This window comes from Sardina pilchardus, chromosome 10 (assembly GCF_963854185.1).
Source record: "Sardina pilchardus chromosome 10, fSarPil1.1, whole genome shotgun sequence".
NCBI classification, from domain to species: Eukaryota; Metazoa; Chordata; class Actinopteri; order Clupeiformes; family Clupeidae; genus Sardina; species Sardina pilchardus.
The window spans coordinates 31,298,690-31,318,689 of NC_085003.1; the positions used below are offsets into that span (position 1 = coordinate 31,298,690).

At 45.5% G+C, this 20,000-nt stretch overlaps 1 protein-coding gene across 2 annotated transcripts in view; it reads left to right on the top strand.

Annotated features, from left to right (window-relative positions):
- The window catches only part of gnao1a (guanine nucleotide binding protein (G protein), alpha activating activity polypeptide O, a), a 98,103-nt gene extending 82,914 nt beyond the window's left edge, over positions 1-15,189 (top strand). Inside the window, exons 7-8 of one of the 2 annotated variants that reach the window (XM_062547685.1) lie at positions 9,918-10,071; positions 12,607-15,189. In XM_062547685.1, the coding sequence (XP_062403669.1) occupies positions 9,918-10,071; positions 12,607-12,794 (342 nt within the window). In that variant the 3' untranslated portion in view covers positions 12,795-15,189. Of the gene's footprint in view, positions 1-2,518; positions 2,673-3,798; positions 4,871-9,917; positions 10,072-12,606 lie in introns of those variants that run through there. The other variant, XM_062547686.1, reaches the window with a different exon arrangement.
- Positions 15,190-20,000: the final 4,811 nt, after the last annotated feature.

A 20,000-nucleotide genomic window follows, 5' to 3' on the forward strand; every position in this document is an offset into this window, starting at 1 on the left:
CTGGGTTCATTGTGAGCAGAAGTATGTGGGTTGGTAAGCCTGTTTAAGAAAAGGACTGCTCCTATTTTGTATTCTATTCTCCCATTCTCCTATTATGAATAATAAAACGTTTGTCACTAAAGTGTTTTATAACATTAAAATAGTGTTTACAGAGTAATCTTGAATTTCCCCTTGGGGATCAATAAAGTATCTATCTATCTATCTATCTATCTAATGTTACATGCTCAAACGCATGCCTTCAGACACTGGTTATTCACTACGACTGTTTTGAACAAATCAACACTGAGATCAACTCTCACATCAGATGTTACCAACAGCATTCATCTGCCTTCTTTATGTCTCACTGTCTTTGGAGTGAAACCTACATGTGCTTGTTTCCCTGTGCTGTGCCTTTCTGTGTGTCTGTGTGTGTGTGTGTCCAGCCCCTATCTCACTCCACTCTCTTCAGTCTCAACCTCCCACTGTCCTGTTTCTCATAACTTACTACTCTGGGATCACCAATGGATTTAACCTCAACTCAGGCTTCAGTTCAGACCTAGGATTGGAGGTTGTGATTGCAATAAAAAATCGTATAATGATCTAATATGACCAGAATTTGTCTCCACCGGCCAGCTAGTCCTTGGTTTGAACTGAAGCCACACCGCAGGTTTATCTGAGGATGTTATATTTGTCGGCTTCGGTTCTGGAGCAGGCTTCGGTTCCGGAGTGCTCTGTGGGCTTTATTTCTGGAGAATTCCGTGGGCTTTGATTCTGGAGTGTTCTGCGGGCTTTGTCCAGGAGATTTGGACTGGGCCGCCTGCTCTTCAGCTACTCTTTCCTCGCGCTGGGGCTATGGTCATTCTGGGAGTGTGTGAGAGAGCGTGTGGGAAGAAAATGTGTGTGTTTGCCTTTTGACTGTGTGAAGATGTGTCTGTGTGTGTGTTTGTGAGAGAGAGAGGGGGTCTGTGTGTGTGTGTGTGTGTGTGTGTGTGTGTGCGTGCGTGCGTGCGTGCGTGCGTGCATGCGTGCATGAGTGTGTGTGTGTGTGTGTGTGTGTGTGTGCGTGCCCACTGCTCCAGTGGCGACCACGACCTCTCCAGCAGCTCGATTTCTTCCGTCTCAAACGCCTCAACTCCTCTGCTGTCATCTCTCGCCTGCCATCGGCTGTCCTCTCTAACCACTCTAAACCCAGCTCCCAGAGGTCCCATCCTACAAACACTCACCCAGGTATGCAACCAACCATCCACCCCAAACAAACAAACAAAACAGCAGCAAAATAACACCCGCAAACAGCTAAGCATTAAGCCACAAAGAGTTGAAAGCAGCACTCCTTTCATGTTGTGTCTTGGAAGAGAGAGAAATGTGTGTGTGTGCGTGTGTGTGTGTGTGTGTGTGCGTGTGTAGTTGTGTTCGTCAGTGCGTATGCATAATGTAGAATGTCTGTGCACAAATATTTGGGTACATGCATGGTTGTGTGGGTCTGTGTGTGTGTGTGTGTGTGTGTGTGTGTCTGTGTAAAAGAGAATAAGGCAAATATGTGAGAGTGTCTTGGTGTGCTTATCTGTCTGTATGTAGCCCCATGACTATGCATTTCTGGAATCGATCAAGAAGCTTTTAAGCAGGACATGATTTGCCGTCAGAAAGCTCTCCCCCCTCCATTAGGTGATTAATATAATGGGATTCAGTGTGAGTGTTTATTACACTAGATGAAGTGGAGTTGGCCCTTTTTGCATCTGTTCACATAGACTGCTGCAGGGGTCTACACACACACACACACACACACACACACACACACACGCGCGCACACTCCTCAATCTGTCCTAGAAAATGGCCGCCAACTCCACACACATCAGAGCGAGTGTCTGCTTCCAACTCTGCATTAGTAACTTCTGGATGCTCCAGAGGACGTATCCAGCATTCAGCCCCCCAAACCACTGAGTACCCATACGAATGATTCCCCCCCAAACCACTGAATACCAATGTGAACAACCCCCCTAGTCAATGCATGCCTCTCTCCCCAGCACCAGCCCAGCGCTCCTACAGCACACGGCTCTGCTTTAGCTTACTGTATATTAACCAGCTGCATGGACTCTGACTCCTGACTAATGCCTTGTGCTGCAGCAATTATGTCCCTACTATATCTCTCTAAAATAACTCAGTCAATTTGATTGTTATGGTTTTAAAAATTAGACCTAATGATTGGATTAATGTTAAATGTACAATTTGATCTTTCTGGCAAGCAGTTTCTTCATTTCCTTTTCCTGCTTTTTGAGTTTTTCTTCTTTTCGACTGTTAAAACTACTTGTGTGTGTATTATGTGTGTCTCTGTTTGTGTGTGTGTGTGTGTGTGTGTGTGTGGTGTGTGCGTGCGTGCAAGCATGTAAGTGTACATTTGCCTGTCTGTACTGTACCTCTGCACTGTACCTGTGTTTGTGTGTGTGTGTGTGTGTGTGTGTGTGTGTGTGTGTCTGTAAGTGTAAGTGTGACTGTGAGAGAGCCGGACGGGTGGAACCTGACTGCTTGTTCTTCCGTCCCACAGAACCGTCTGCATGAGTCCCTGAAGCTCTTCGACAGCATCTGCAACAACAAATGGTTCACGGACACCTCCATCATACTGTTCCTCAATAAGAAGGACATTTTTGAGACCAAAATAAAGAAGTCTCCTCTTAGTATCTGCTTCCCTGAGTACGCAGGTAATCCACCATCCCATAATTATCCCCGCGGTCTCTATGTCACCGTAACCTCGGCCAGACCTGAGGAGGGAGGAAGGAGAGATGAACACGGGGGAAGGGATGAGAAAAGCAGATGAAAGAGAAAAGAGGAGGGGAGAGGAGGGAGAGATAGATGGATAGATGCTAGAGACAGACACTGATGAAGATAAGGAGAGAATGAGGCAGAAGAAGAGGGGAAGAAGAGAAGGGAAGAATGAGATGGACTCTGATGAAGATGTAGTAGTAGAGGAGGAAGATTTAGCCATGTTTATTATATAGCCTATGTTTGAGCAGTTAGATCCTCTGTCTGCCCCATCCTCACTCACCTGGGCTTTGGAGCTCCCATTAGAGGGAGAGAGCTGAGAGAGAGAGAGAGAGAGAGAGAGAGAGAGAGCGCTGAGAGAGAGAGAGAGAGAGAGAGAGAGAGAGAGAGAGAGAGAGCAATGCAGCCATCATGTCTAGCCAGACAAATGCACAAAACAAGGTGTGCCTCCACTGCCACTAATCCAGTTAGCAGGCTGGAGTATTCCTGGGCCTCAAGTTCAGATTAGATTAGATATGAAACTGCTAAAAATATGGGATGATTACCTTCAGCCCAATGCACCATTTCATGTTTCCTCCTTCCCTCCCTCGCTCCCTCCCTCCCTCCCACTCCCATGCCTTCCCTTTGTTCGCTGCTTGCTGTTATTTTCTGTCTTTCTGTCTCTACTTTGTTCTCACTTTTCCTTTGTCACTTTTTTGTCCTATTCTTTTGAGTCGTATTCCCTCTGGGCCTTATTGGCTTTCTTTCCTGCCTCCATTGCATCTCCTTCCCTTCAACTCTTTCTCTCTCTCTATCTATCTACTCCTCTCTCTCTCTGTCTCTCTCTCTTTCATTTGCTCTTCCTCTCTTGTTCTTGGACTGACTCTCAAATGCCTGTTTCTCTTCTACCCTCACCTTTTTTTTTGCACGCACTCTCTTTTTCCATCTCTATCCACCTCTGCCTGTGTCTTTCATCTATCTCCTTACTCCTCCTCAACTCCTCCTCCACCCTTTATCCATCCCCTTTCCCCTCTCCTCCATCTCCTCCTCTCCCTCCCTCCTCCTCCTCCTCCTCCTCCTCCCCAGGCCCTAACACCTTCGACGATGCTGTGGTGTACATCCAGGCTCAGTACGAGACCAAGAACAAGTCGACCCACAAGGAGGTGTACGCTCACATCACTTGCGCCACCGACACCAACAACATCCAGTTTGTCTTCGACGCCGTCACCGACGTCATCATCGCCAACAACCTGCGCGGCTGCGGCCTCTACTGACCCTCAGGGCTCCGCAGGGGAGCAGGACTCACGCTTTTTGCCGTCCACTCCAATTTGGTTCCTGTAAAAAGATCCTTTTATCATTCTGCTGGAAGTCCCCTGAAAAAGAAACAAAAAAAAAAGTTATTTGGCTGTCAGTTCACAAGCTGTATAGAACCCTCTTGCTAATGCAAAAGATTGTTTTATTTTGTCAGAAAAGAAGTTACATACTGTACTTAATGCTGTTGGGAGTAAGCCAAATTTTATTTATCTCTGCCAAAACCTTTAAGTGCCAAGACTACACCAAGGATGTCCGCAGTAGCATCCACCGTGTTTGCAGAAAGACCAAAGATTTTTATGGCTTAATTTGAGCTGTTCTATGTGTGTGTGTGTCAACAATGAGACCTTTCATTGTCATTTCCAATACTGTCATTGGGATGATCTTGGTCATGGTTTATGGGAGTGCAGACTATGTTCTACATCTTCATGTGCACAACCACAGAGGAAGCACATGTGAGAGAAACTACTGTAGCATTATTTTACAATCTACTTTATATACCATAATGTTTCACTAGGGTAGAGTATCTCATCAAATCATTCCACCTCAGCGGGTTTGCTATAGCACTCAAGTGATCCTTGATTTTCTCTTTGTACAAAAAAGCATCTGCAAAATACTCTAGCTATAACTATGTGTCAGTGTAGAATTGTTTAGACAATCATGGAATGTTATGTGTTGGGCTACAATGTCAGGACAGAAATCTTGTACTTCAGATGAAACACAACTGTTGGCATTTAAATGGAACCCGAGCTGCCACTGCTCTCTACTGCCTCTCGAAGGAGCTGTTTAAATGAGCGTTAAATTAGTACGAGGCACGCCATCTCTTCACTACATAGCTGCGTCTCCACCCGGCCATGCTGAAGGTGGGGGAGGGGGAGGGGGAGGTGGGGAGAGAATGTCAGGCTGTACAGCTTATTCTCCACAATCAACTTGACAACAGTGATACGGAAGCGTGACTGTAGATGTCTAACAGCAGTCTGTAAATTAATAATTGATCGTAATTTATCATTTATCGTCAGTCATGTTTTACATCCAATTAACCTTTAGCGATGGCCAGGTTCTCGTAAGACCAAGGCGAGGGGAGCTGATGAAACGTCTTTCTGATGCTGTCACTGGTGAAGAAAAGCTTGACTGATTTGATATTTGTGTCTGATCTTTTTATACTTGCCATGCAGTGACTTGCATAAACAGCCAAGAACTTTTAACGAGAAAAAAAAAACTGAATTACTAAAATGTTCACAAAGGACTCATTGTCAGCATCTACTCAGCCAAATGGGTTTCTTTAGGACTCGTTCTCAGCATCTATGTGGCAAGATGGGTTTGTTTTTTGATTTACTTCTGAGGACATTGTTTTCTACTCTTATTTTGTCTGTTTTGTTGGGTTGGCTCTTGCTTTTGTATTCCCCTGGCTTTGCTGTAGCACTGAAGGATGGCTGTGTAAATAGGACTCTTAAACGAGTGCAGAGCAGAGCTCTCAACATCTCTGTGTGATTCAGCAGCAGCAGCAGCATGGGTGCTAGCGGCTAGTGTGTGTGCGTGTGTGTGTGTGTGTGTGTGTGTGTGTGTGTGTGTGTGTGCGTGCGTGTGTCTGTGGCATGAGTACAGCTAATCCGCCATGCTTTCCATCTGGAGTCCACACCTCTCGTGTCTCGCTCTCTCTCTTTCTCTCCCTCTCTCCCTCTCTCTCTCTCTCTCTCTCCCTCCCTCTCCGTCTCAGTCTGCTGCCCAAGGCCTCCGGCGCCATGCTTAATTCGACTAACACTCACGATCCCATCGCCAGGCACTCACCAGATCTTAGACCAGCTATTCTCTCTCTCTCTCTCTCTCTCTCTCTCTCTCTCTCTCTCTCTCTCTCTCTCTCTCTCTCTCTCTCTCTCTCTCTCTCTCTTGCTCGCTCACGCTCTCCTCTCTCTGGTCCTCTGTTCCAAAGTATATTTGCACTGATGCTCATTTCATCCATTATCCTCTCCTCCTTACTTGCGTTATGTTTATGAAGCTAGGCTCTGAAGTCATTCTTCAGGTGACTTGCGTCGTTGCTCTGGTTACAGGAGCCTTGTGCTCTGTATGGAGTGGCGTGGTGTCGAGTGGCGTGACGTGACGTGACAAATCAGGATGTGTCAGTCCTGGGCCTCTGTTTATGAGGCTGTTATAGCCCCAATGAGCTGACCTGAAGTCACCTCTGTCGCCTGTGGTGGCATTGAGATGTTGTTGAGTGTCGTGCACGCACACACACGCACACACACACACACACACATGCACGCACACACAGGGCCGTGACTGATGAGGCATCAGTGGATTCATTTAGCAGGAAACAGCTGTTGCTCCTCTCATTAACCCGCCGCCGTGGGAGAGGACGAGGGCAGAGGGAACAGGCGGCCTCGCCCCTCCCCGACCCGTCCTCCCCGACCCGTCCTCCACCGAGCCTCTCTCCCAAACGCTCCTCTCGCACACCTGCCCCGCCACCCGCACCGTACCCACACATGGGCCAATGAGGAGGGCGTCGCCCACTATACACGGCACGCACGGGCCAATGAGGAGGGCGATGCGCACTTTACACGGCACACATGGGCCAATGAGGAGGGCCATGCCCACTTTACACGGCACACATGGGCCTATGAGGAGGGCGATGCGCACTTTACACGGCACACATGGGCCAATGAGGAGGGCGACGGAGAGTAGAAACATCGCGCTGATGCAAGCGCAGAGCAAGGGGCCAGACACAAGCCTTCCACTGCTGTTTCTCCCACCAGCCGAGCTGAGAGAGAGAGAGAATGTGTGTGTGTTTGTGTGTGTGTGTGTGTGTGTGTGTGCGTGTGCGCGCGCTGAGAGGCAGCTGATTTGGTGACGCGGGCTGTCCTCTCGCCCTCCTCTTCCCTCTGGCAGGTGAGGTGGCAAGCTGGTGCCGTTCACCTGCGGCGTGTCTGGGTGAGCGCCAACGTCACTGTGAATCACTTCAGCGCTTTCAACTTCCTCAGAATGGCCTCCCAGCTCTATGTTTTATGATGCTTACACCATCGGATGCTCTTCTCATCTCTCTCTCTCTCTCTCTCTCTCTCTCTCTCTCTCTCTCTCTCTCTCTCTCTCTCTCTCTCTCTCTGTCTCTCTCTTTCAAATTCTGTTTCATTCTCTGATTCATCCAGACTTTGTTTTCCAGATGATATTCTTCTTGGTTTAGCATTTCGATAGAAGACTTTTCTGTTTGTGATGCTGTAGCTAGGAGCCCCGGCAGCTCTGTAACTCACAGCTGGAGAGCCGCCACCCCTCCCAGTCCAGAGCCTGACTGAGAGCAGTGAGTTTGGGGGGTTCTGCGAGAGCACTCTCGCTGAAAGATGGCTTCCAGGTCGGCAAATACTGTGAGATCGCTGGGCTGTAAAGCATATGTATTTGGTTGAGGGAATGATGGGTAATAAAATCAGTGACCGCAGCAGGGAGACTTATGGGTAATGAAGTTCTCTGCCCAAGGTAAAGAGGCTTATGGGTAATTGGTTCTGTCCACGGCTGTGAGACTGATAGGTGGTGTGCTGGTGTGGTCGCCCTGGCTGTGTGTGTGTGTGTGTGTGTGTGTGTGTGTGTGTGTGTGTGTGTGTGTGTGTCTCACACTCTACCAGCTATATTGGTGTTTGTGCAGGATTAGTGAGACAGTTTGCACACACCCCACCTCCTCTCACAGTTCTCTCATGTTTCAGTGCAGCCAGGAACCACACTCCCTACCAGATATGTTGTACACACACACACACACACACACACACACGTGTCTAGTAGACCAAATGATAAGTGCTGAAAGAGACTGAGATAGATGCCATAGAATAGGCCTGAACCAAAGCCTCATTCATGCAGTGAGTACACCTGTCACTCAAAGCCTTTCCCTCTAAACGTACAGTACATGAGGCAGTCCTTGTTGCCACCGTGTAACAGCCGCCCTTCAGATCTCTAATCTGACTCATGAGGAAGAGTCCTCCATGGGCCCCTTGTGTGGGTTTCTGACTACATGGGCAGAGAAGTCAGGGAGTGCAATATGATGTAGCCATTGGCTCTGAGATAGACAGAGGATGAAGCATACTGTATATAGTATACTAAAGTGAATCCAGATTTGTTCTAGGCTCTTTCTCTCTCTCCCTCTGGCTCTCTCTCTCTTTCTCTTTCTCTCCCTCTCTCTCTCTCTCTGTACATGAGCAGTAGTCTTTCCACAGCAAACTTAAATTATGCACACTCAGCAGGCAAGACTTTTCCTTTTTTGTTATGTATATTTTAAAATATATCTCACTTCTAACTTCTAATTATGCCAAAAGCTCTTTACACAAACAGTGCCACCCTCTACTTTGCACACTGGCAGTTGAGCAGGCAGTTTTTTTAAACAATGCAAGATCGGCACAGCTTATTATCCTTATTATTATTATTTATTTTTTACATTTTTTTTGTCTTTTTTTTGCTACACAGTGCAATCAAAGACAGGTTGTTGTTGTTGCCAGGTTTGATCATATTCCCCTCTTTCTCCCTATTAGCAACTCTCAGTTGTAGTGCCAGCTGTGCTTTAAACACTGCACCTCTATCTGGGCCCCCTCTAAGGGTCTGCAGCCTACCGCCACCTCTGCTGTAATTAGTATTTGTTTATCTTTATGTTTTTGTTTTTTTGTTTTGTTTTGTTTTTCTGAATGTCTCTGTCGCTGCTGACATTATTTATTTGAACGATTAATATGTATTTATATAAAAAAAATGATTGATTAAAGAGCCCGTGAAACTCAGTGTCCCGTGCTTAATGAGTCCTGAGTGAGTCTTCTTAATTGTGTTTGACGTCATTTCGCTCTCACTGTTTCCGATTTCTTTTAAGATGCTCTTCTGTGTGCTTCACTGTTTGATGCATGTGTGTTTTCGGTGTGTGTGTGTGTGTGTGTGTGTGTGTGGCTGTGGTTTGTATGTATATATTTGTGCTGTGTCATAGATCAAGGGGTAGGATTGTTAGAAATGTGATTTTCATTTTTTTTTTATTTTTGTGTGTGAACTCACCATTGTGTGCATTTTATTGTGGAAGTGGATTCAGGAAATATGGTTTACATTTTTTTTTTAAGTGCAAAAAAGACATTATTGAAAAAGATTAAGATTCTGGAGAGCTTAACCTTTATGTATGCAGGATCACTCCTCCTCTGCTTTGTGCTCTCTCTCTCTCTCTCTCTCTCTCTCTCTCTCTGTCTGTCTTTCTCAAGAACTCTATGTTCTGTCATTCTTATGTGGTCCTGGAGGGAAAGTGTTCAGCTTATTAAATAGAGTGTCATTGTTCATGGGGAGAATCTCAATTGCTGCCAGGAAGACGCACAGGAAATGAATACACATAACAACGCATATTGTGGCAACATGCCATGCTTTCTCTCTCTTTCTATCTCTCTCTCTCTCTCTCTCTCTCTGTTCATATCTCTTCACTCTTTTCGACTGGGTTCACCAGCCTTGTAAAACCTGCAGCAGAGGGAACAGCAGAGAATGAGCTATGAGCAGCTAAGCTTTGTTTGCTGTCTTTTTTTCTTCCTTTTTCCAAGTTTGCTTCTCCCACCCACAACATGTTCCAGCCCATTCTTTTCTACTGGATTCTGTGTTTTCCAACACACACACACACACACACACGGCACGCACATGAACCACACATCTATGCTGTGTGACAGTGGTGCCCACACACACCACACATCTATGCTGGGTGACAGTGGTGCTTGCCCTAATTTATACCTTCTCCACTTTTATTCCAAAAACTGTCTGGGTTCAACTTCCTTTGTGGTGGTTTGTTCACCTAATTCTAATCTGTTCTCCTTCTTTTCCCACTACCTTTCTTTCTTTCTTTCTATTTTCCCTCTATTTTTCTTCTCCTCTGCTCCCACCCTCTCTCTCCTCTTTCTTGTTCTCCGTTGCAGAATCGCATGCACGAGTCTCTTATGCTCTTCGATTCCATCTGTAACAACAAATTCTTCATTGACACTTCCATCATTCTCTTCCTCAACAAGAAAGACCTGTTTGCTGAAAAGATTAAGAAATCCGCCTTGAGTATCTGTTTCCCTGAATACACAGGTAAGAGTCAACCATCATCATATCCTAATGCTTAATACTCACCGCCTTACTTCTCTCAGGACTTGTAATCCTTGCTGTTACTTTTATAAATCAAATATGCATGTAGACTGAGTAATAATAATAAGATCATTATTATGATTAGAATTGTAATAAAATAATAGAAAATAAGGAGCTAGAATGTGAGCTTTGTCTCACAACGTGACCAAAGGAGAACCAGAGTATTAGTTTTGAGAGCATATCTCCAAATGAAAGGCTCAATTACAGGCACGGTAAGCAATTCAAAGCAATTTCTAACCTGTAACAATTATTGTCACATTCAGCAAATTTCTCCCCGTGATCCACTAGTTCTCCATTCCTTGTACGCTGTTAAAAAAAAAGTGGTCTTTGTATACAGCCCTGGCTCCATAAACAAACCAAGCTTGTCCCCCAAACTATTCACTCTCTGGTGTTTGGTTTGGGTTAAGGGATGTTGCGTTATTTGAGGAAGTCCATTTTGAGGAATTTTAAAGGCATTATATTCCATCAGGCCACGATATCCACACAGTCGAGATAATAATAATAATAATAAGAGGACTGATCCCGTGTAAGACCCCGCTGTTCAAGCTCGACCCAAACAAATCAACACAGTAGTCTTTTCTTTGGAGTCTCCGTTGTCAGAAAAGCCTCGGCATTGTGTCTGCACGCTGACCTGTGAACGGAGAAGCGCAGAGCAAAGCCAGAGATAAGGGCCGCGGGCAGCCGCCGCCAGCCAGCCAGCCAGCCAGCCAGCCAGCCAGCCGTCCACCTCTGAGCAGCACAGGCTGCGGCACGCTTGAGTGGCTAGGGAGAGGGCTGAGGCAGTGATGGATGCGTGAAGCCCCATTCTTCAGTAGACACACACACACACACGCAGTATACTGTATACACACACATATACACATTCACAGACACCAGCAGACACACAGCAGTATACACACATATACACATTCACAGACACCAGTGCACACACACACACACCAGCACACACACACTAACAGCAGTATACACACACACGCATACACATTCATCACAGACACCGGCACACACATACAGATGCCAGCACACACACATGCACACACAGACACCCGGACTCACTCCCATGCACACACAATGACAAACACAAACACCAGTGTGCACATACTGTACACACACACCCATGAACACTGGCATGCACAAATACTGATAATACACACTGGCACATTCATACAGTATGAGCACACACACGATGGATGCATGGTCATATATGTTTATCAAACATATTATACACCCCCACTCATACTTATTTGTATGTGTTACATATGACCAATACAACACACACACACACACTTGTGAAACACCCAGAATCCATCCTGCCGTTTCCTCCCGTCTCTTGAGGTTCATCTGCATCTTTCGGGGTTGCCTCGTGTTCCCTTTTATTTCTGGCCCAGTTGCAAGTCTCCAGCAAAACAGTAGCTCAGTAGGCCAGGCGCCGCAGATTTGGGTCAGCCCCGCGTCAGGCCTGGGTATCCTCACCTCTCGCCGAGCAGAGCGGAGCGGGCCGGAACCCCGAACGCGTCCAGATGAATCAGCGAGGTGCGCTGCTGAGTGTCCCGGCCTGATGATGTGTGAGATAGCTGGGTGCGAGCAGGACTGCTGCTGAGATGCAGAGCTGTCGACGTGGCTCCCCGCCAGACAGACGTCTGGCTGGAACCACTAGCAGTCCGAGACACAGCTTCACTCCAGCAGCTGCTGCCTGTGGAGGACGCAAAGTCAGAGCAGCAGAAAGGACAATCAGACAAACTTTATTTTACTTTGCTATTAGTATTTAAGTCGTTGTAGTAATATTATGAAGGTAAATATTACTCTTAGATAAAATAGTTATTAGATATATGTATGGTTACATTACTGTACAAAACGTGATTGTTTATATGAAAAATTGTGTCTATCAACAGAACTACTTACATTACAGTACTCCTTTGGCATCCAATGTCTTTCATTGGGAGCTCTTATATAAATTATATATATATATTATATATGTTATTTATGTTTTCAACCAAAATGTCACGCCTTCTGGCATGAAGGCCTGGATGTGTGTCTCTGCTGGTCTGTGCTCGTGTAGAGATGCACGTGACTGAGGAGTTGTAGGCTGTCGATTCTCTTCTCTCTGTTCACTTGTCTCACTTGTCTTTGACTTTCTCTCACGTTGTTTCACTAACGCTGTCTTCTTGCCCCCTCTCTCACTCATTTGCTTTCATCTTTCATCTTCATTTCTCTCTCTCTCTCTCTTTCCCCCACACTTTTCTACTCCGTCTCTTCTCTTTGTGCCACTCCTTCACTCCTCTCCTCCTCTTCTCTCTCTACTTTTTTACTTCTGTCATCCCTTCCTCCCACTCTTTCCTCTTCACCATCTCTCTCCCTCTTTCCTCTCTCTCTCTCTCTCTCTCTCTCTCTCTCTCTCTCTCTCTCTCTCTCTCTCTCTCTCTTCATCTCCCTCTCCTCTTCCATGTCATTCTGCCCCCACCCTCCACCGCCCTGCAGGGCCCAACACCTATGAGGACGCCGCCGCTTACATCCAAGCACAGTTCGAGAGCAAGAACCGCTCGCCCAATAAGGAGATCTATTGTCACATGACCTGTGCTACCGACACAGGAAACATCCAGGTGGTGTTCGACGCCGTCACCGACATCATCATCGCCAACAACCTGCGAGGTTGTGGTCTGTACTGAGGTCACGCAGCTCTCTCTTACGTCACCTCTTTGGTAATGATTATTATTGAAAATGCAAGTTGGTAAATAATAATAATGATAATTTTAAAATAGGCATACATATATATATATAAATATAAATATGGATATATATATAATGTTTTTAGTTTGTCTTCAAGGAGCTGCCAACAGAACTGATTTCTTATAGAAACCCAGCCTTTATGGTTTTAGAACAAAGTTGGGACCTTTTTTTGTTTTCATTTTTTTTGTTTTCATTTGTTTTCTTTTTCTTTTTTTCCATCTTTTTGCAGTCGTAGTTCTTTCCCTTTCTCACGGTGTCTTTTTGTTGAAACTAAACAACCCTTATTTTACGAGAAAAAATGTCTTTTGTTCCATTATTTTTGTAATGTTTTTGTTTTGTTTGTTTTGTTTGTGTTCTTCGTTCATTGTATGTATATTTATTACGTGACGATCAGTCAGGGATGCTGACCTGTCCATGTTTGCCTGAGTGTTCTGCTGTATGGTACTTGAGAAATGAGAAAACAATAGCTCTATCAACGACTTGGACAGTTTGGTGCCTGTAGCTGTGGTGAGCACTATGATAATGAATACGGTCAGTGAGAACAGGCTGAGCTGTAGCGGGTCCATCTTTTCCTTTTTTTTTTCTTTGCTTGTTTTTTTTTTTTTTTTTGCTTTTTGTTTGTTTTCATATTTTCAATTGTTTGTTTGTTTGAGCTTTTCCAGACTGGGTTTTCATGGCGATCCTATTAGTTCTGTTAGGCTAGTTGATACTCCAGAGAAAGAAGGCACCCGGGATTGCACCCTCTCAGCTTTTCTTCTGTTCTTTCGTTTGTTTGTTTCCTGTCGTTCACGCTATTATTCCCTGTCACTTTAGTAGGCCACCTCCATTGCCTGTGCGCATTGTGGAAAAAAGGGGCCACATCTGAGTGCACGCCCTGGTCTCTAAACCAATCAAATCGACGAAAAGTGTCATATCAGTGCCAATCTCCTGAGAATGACAAGTTTGGGAATAGTTCTAGAAACACTAGTTCACTGTAATGAGAACCTATTAACATTGTCATGTAAGGAACTTCTACTTTTTTTATTGTCGTTAATTAATTTATTAATTTATTTATTGGTTGTCTGTAACCTCTTCTTCTTCTGACCCACCTTTGCCCTCTCCCTCCTCTCCTCATTCTCCTTACATCACTTCCTACCTCCCATCATCCCTCACCTCTCATTGACTTCCTGTTTTGTTTGTCTACGGGCTGGGTAATGGAGTCCTCTCGCACTGGCCTTGTGTCTCAAGTTAGCATGACCCTACAGCCTTTGTATAAAGAAACAGTTAATTGCTTCACATAGATGATATTAAAAAAGAAATAAAAAACCCACAAAAAGTGCAAAATAGAAAAAAAAATATGAAAAAAAAGAAAAAGACAACAGCAAAAAGTGGGACAGATGTAAGTGGTTGGGTTGGTTTGCGGGAGGTGGGTGGGGATGGGGAGGGGGGGCAGGGGAATAGACAGCTGTTCTGCCCGATGTTCTGACATGGTGATTTTCGGGCGTTGGGTCATTGGGGCTGTGTGTCTTAGTAGAAAGCTGTAGTTCCTCCGGTTATAGAGTCTTTACACGTAGAAAAATTTACTCTGAGAAAGAGAAGAAAAAAAAAGAAAAGGATGATTATGACAACAATAATAACAAAGATGATAATGACAACATTGAAATAATAACAATATCAATGAAAAATGATGATTCTGTAATATTATTAAAAGTATATTTCTTGTGCTTTGTAGCTACAGAACATTTTTTCTCTCTCTCTCCCCCTTTTTTAAAAAAAGGTTTTGCAAGGGTTCTTGCGTTCCACTCTAGAACCGTTCTCACAGACTTACCCATGTTGATGTTGATGAATTGTACCAAATTTCTTTTTGCCTGTTTTCCCTGCATCACAGTGTCTTTACTGAACCTGAATTACAGTATATGTACCTTTTTTATTATTATGAAGATGTTTTTTTTTCTTTTTTTTTTTTGTTTTGTTTTGGAAAAACCACTTTCGGAGCACGTTCCCTGCCCCCTGGGCTGGTTTGGGTGGGGGGTGTGCACTGCTGTACAGATCCATGCGCTATCTCTCTCTATCTCTCTCTCTGTTTCTCTCTATCTCTCTATCTCTTCATTTTTGGGGAATTGTACTCAAACACCTTCCAGGTCTGCATAGAAAAGCACAGCTCACACGTCACCCGTAGATTTGGAAAGATGTATCTCTCCTGCTCCTACTTCTCGTCCTCCTCTCCCCCCCTCCCTCCTCTCTTTGTCCCTCTCCGTCTTCTCAGTTTTGGAATTAAAAAGGAAAAAGATTACTGTGTATAATGGCATATACCAGTTCAGCTTTAGGTTTCTTTCGCCCTTAACCCCCCCCCCCAACCCCCCCCCCCCCCCCCCCCAGGACCCATACCCCCCTTCTCTCTCTCTTCCTCTCTCTCTATCTCTCTTTTGTTCTCCTTTGATTTTCTCCCAGTGAATGCTTTTTGTGCTGCTTTTTTCTCCCTCTTCTTTAGTGAATGGTTGTTCTTTCATGTGGGATGTTCGTGCTGGATTTAAAAAAAAAAACCAATCGAATGTAGTGTGTACATTAAAAGCCACAGTTTTCATGACTTCAAACTTAGCGCATCCTGACTCCAATTGTTCTTCTCCACCCACATCCTAGCCGCCACTGCTGCCGTGCCGACCCTTGTGATGCGTACACACTCCCCCGGCCTCATCCGGCCTCTTGCCCTTCTTTGAAACATGCTCTTTTACCTGGCCCTGTTTAATGCCCCGGTCTGCCTCTGCGCTCCCTCTCTCTTCACTGCAGGGTTTGAGACCGACTGGTTGCCGCTGGCATCTAAATGTGTAACGTGTGCATGAGTATGTTGAGAGAAAGAAAAAAAAAACACTAATAAATCACATGTGGCATTCTGCCCTTTTCATCCACCGGGGGTGCAGTCCACTTGTCCATTCATCTACTGTATATGACTCTGGGTCCAGCTGTATCCTCTGTCCTTGTGTTTTTTCAGCTACATTTTATATTAGTCTATGTGAGGCAGGCTTACATGAGTTCTTGTTCTTCATTTTATCAATCAGTATTCACTAATATTAATACACTGCATCTATAGTAGCCTCAGTAAGATACTAAAGGGATAAAGTCATGCTTGGGTTCACATAAGCTCTAGGCATTATGTTTTGAATTTATGTTGGAATTATCATGTTATAAAGTGCATTGCAATAAGGACACCACATTTCAAACTGAAACATTTCCATTTTACTTTTTTATGTAACAAACTTAGAAATGTGTGTTTTACCACAAACTTAGAAATGTGTGTTTTATCTGCTCAGTGAGAAACAAGAGTGAGTGGTTAATGCCGCGTATGGTGAAGTGCTCTTTTTCGTCAAAATAATACTGACCATAAATACCATAATGAGAAGTGAGCAACCAACTATAGCTCAGTAGGTTCAGTCATGTGCAAACACGTGCTTCTCTCTTTGAGCCCTTTACCTATACAGTACATTCATCAGAGTGTCTCTCTGCAGGATTCTTCCTGCCTTGTCGTATTCGGTGGCACATCCCTGTGTTTGCTTTACAGCTGTCAGGGGCACTTCTCTGGGTCACAAATAAAAACAAACAAACAAACAATACAGAAACGGCTCTAACCCATATCTGGGCCCAAGCAGGGCCGGCTCTGAATGGGTGGGTAGGTGGAGAGATGGATCGATGAGTGGGTGGGGAGTTCTTGCATAACCAGGAAAAGCAGGCCTACCACCACCACCACCACCACAGCAACACAAGCCGTTGTCTCGTAATATGTCCGTTGTCTCCTAATATGTCAGTAATATGATTCCCAGGCCACCATTGAACTGAATCAGCAGCAGTCAGGGTTACTGGCCGCATAGGAGGAGAGCAGGAGGTGTTGGAGGGATCATAGACACAGAGGCTGCAATATGGGAAATCTATCTTTCATTCTATGAACATAACCCATGTGTATAATTTAGTATTTTGCGGGCTAAACGCACTTAAACATGTTCATCTCACAGATTTAGTGACCCAGTTCCAGCATGCACACATATGCATTAATTTACATACATCATCAACATTCATACTTACATTATGGTCAGTGTATGCAAAATCAGGCAAACTGAAAATGTATTATTAGTACTGTTGCATCAGAAGAAAAGGCTGGATTTATTTATTTTTCTGCTTCTTTCCCCTCATAATACTCCAAAAATATAGAACTTTCTAAAGACAATCATACACGTTTACACAGATCCAGTCAGAGGTTAACAGCTAACAACTACAATCCAAGGTCAACTGACAAAGACTGTTATCCATCAGGAGATTATCATCATGTGCTGTTGGTCCCTGCCATGACAGTGATTTGGTGAACGCTAAACAATTTGACTAGAGTTTCCTCCATCCTCTCTGCCTGTGGTATTGGGCCTGTCCTAGGTTAGAACACAGGACCAGAGGTACAGAGTCCTGATGGGGGGGGGGGGGGCTGTTTTGGCTGGGTGAGCAAGCTACAAGCTCAGAGCAGCTCCTCGTCGGCTCGTAGAGTGCGGAACAGACGTGCAGCTGAAGGGAAAGGCACAAGCCCATGGGGCAGTGACACGGCGCGTCTGCAGCTGGTGACAGGTCCACATGCTGGAAATAAAGACACTGCTACAGGGACTCAAGGGGACCAGAGTGTGTGTGTGTGAGAGACAGAGAGCGAGAGAAAGACTGTGTGTGTGTAACTGGGGTTGTACACCAACACATAGACAACACAGAGGAATATTATTGACTGACAATAGAGTAAATGTAGTCTTTAGATATCAAAGAGCTCGTCAGTAACTAGAAATATGATAACCAGCATCCTAAACAAGCTGTGTATGCATAGCCCTGCGTCTATGTCTCTTCCAAGATCCTCCTGTAAATACATGAACCCAGTAGCATCAGCTGTCAGGTCCTATAAACTACAATACTGGCTGTGTATCCGCCAGCTGCTGCAGCCCCCATGCACATTTTGCAGTCCAGCAGCATTCCACACAGGTGAGTGAAAAGCACTGTACTCCGGGCAGCCTCTGGACGGACTCCAGCCGATCCAGCGCCACATTTGGGCCAACTCCGGGCCACCATCAGCTGCTATGTAGAGCAGTATCAGGTAATTGCTTCTGGATGATTGACTACGCGTGTGAGGGGTGGGGAACAGAGAAAAGGACTGCTTGTGTAGCCAGAGATGGAGACTAAGTGATCATGTCCGCTCAATCCACCTGAGCCCCACTAAAGAGACTTGCACATGAAGCAGTGGCCCAGATGATTCATCGTGCTCTACTCGTATAGGGCCATCATCCCTACAAACACAGATGATACACACACATAGATGATGGGAGAGGAGGGGGGAGAAAAACACTACACAGCAAATAGCCCTGAATGGAGTAAATTGCACAAGCACACCGCATAATCTAGTAAACTAGCATGTACTCAAGTGAATATACAATTTACATAAATTATGGAAATCTTCGCATGAAACAATTGACCCTCAGCTCCTGTGTTTGGTAATCAGCTGTGGCGTTGTGTGCGCCGTAGTGAGAGGGGGGGGGTGGGGTGAATTTGGGTGGAGTTATCTCTGGGGACTATCTCCGACAGTCGAACAGGGACGCTCCTTCAGCCTCTAGCTGTTGGAAACGGCAGGGTGAATTGGAGAGAGGCAGAGAGGAAAAAACGGAGAGAGAGGGGGATGGAGGAGAAGGGAGGAGAAGAAAAGAGACAGGGAGTGGAAAAGAGCAAGGAACGTGGAAGGGAGCAGCGAAGCATGGCTGGCAGGAGGAGCCTTATGGGAAATGGGGTCTGAGATGGAGACGCAGCGGCTCCCTCTGCAGGTGATGAGAGGCAGTGCGTTTTTTCCGTCCTCTCCGCGCCCCTCCCTTTTCCACATCAGCCCACTCCCCCGTGGCCTAACCTGTCAAATCCCCAGCACATAAACATAAATAAAAACACAAACAGAAGAATGGGCGATGAACAACCTCACAGTAGGCTAACAACCGTGTTAGAACGTGCACGCATTTTAGGAAGCCAGCGCACCCTTTGTTCTCTTACAAAGAGGACGCTCATAATGTATTCTGAACTGGGCAAGTAGGAAGCCGTCACTATGTATTTCACAGTGAGATTTTGTAGGAATAGCCTATATTTTCTTCTACAGCTGTCATGAATACTTAGGATTACAAACAGTGATGTAGGAGAGCCACTGTTGTATCCAACAAAATGCTCGAGCAAGAGTACTGAGTCAAAAGAATGTCCAGGAATGCCCCAAAAATGTTCTCCCTGTTCACTGTCCCCACAAGCCACTTTACAACACACACACACACACTGTACACATACACACAGTACACACACACACACACACACAGCACACACACACACACACACAATATACACACAGTACAGACATACACTCAAGCACACAGCTCACACACAGAGACACACACTCACAACTAGTGTTATTTATAGCACAGCAGCGCCGTCTGCCTGTTGCTAGGAGACGGCCTGCTGCAGAGACCTCCAACGAGCAGCCTTCCCCATCTCATATTCTGGGTGGATACATGAAATTGGTCACAAGGATCCTCTCGCCACTGACAGATAGATCATCATTTGGGTGTCCTCTGACATTGCACACGCTTTCGCCAGGGCTCCCAAGGGCTCCATCTGACCTCAATCTCATTGAAATGCACTGTCATGCCAGCCACAGCCAAATACATAAACACTGCTTTGCTAAGCCCTCCATTCATTTCAATATTTTTTCATAGATCGTGTTACTGTGTCATTATTAATGAAGGAAGCCTATGATTGTGGGTCCGTGGCTTTAAGTGTGCATGTAGCCAGTGTGTGGTAAATATGAGATGTATGCAGTACGAGTCCTGCAGCAGCAGCCTTGTGTATTAGGTAACAGCAGGAGAGAGATGGGTGTGTCCTGGGGACGCCTCTCTTACACGCTCTCTCTCTCTCTCTCCCTCTCCCTCTCCCTCTCACTCTCTCTCTCTCTCTCTCTCACTCTCTCTCTCTCCCTCTCTCCCTCTCCCTCTCACTCTCACTCTCTCTCTCTCACTCTCTCTCTCTCCCTCTCACTCTCACTCTCTCTCTCTCTCTCTCTCACTCTCTCTCTCTCCCTCTCACTCTCACTCTCTCTCTCTCTCTCTCACTCTCTCTCTCTCTCTCTCTCT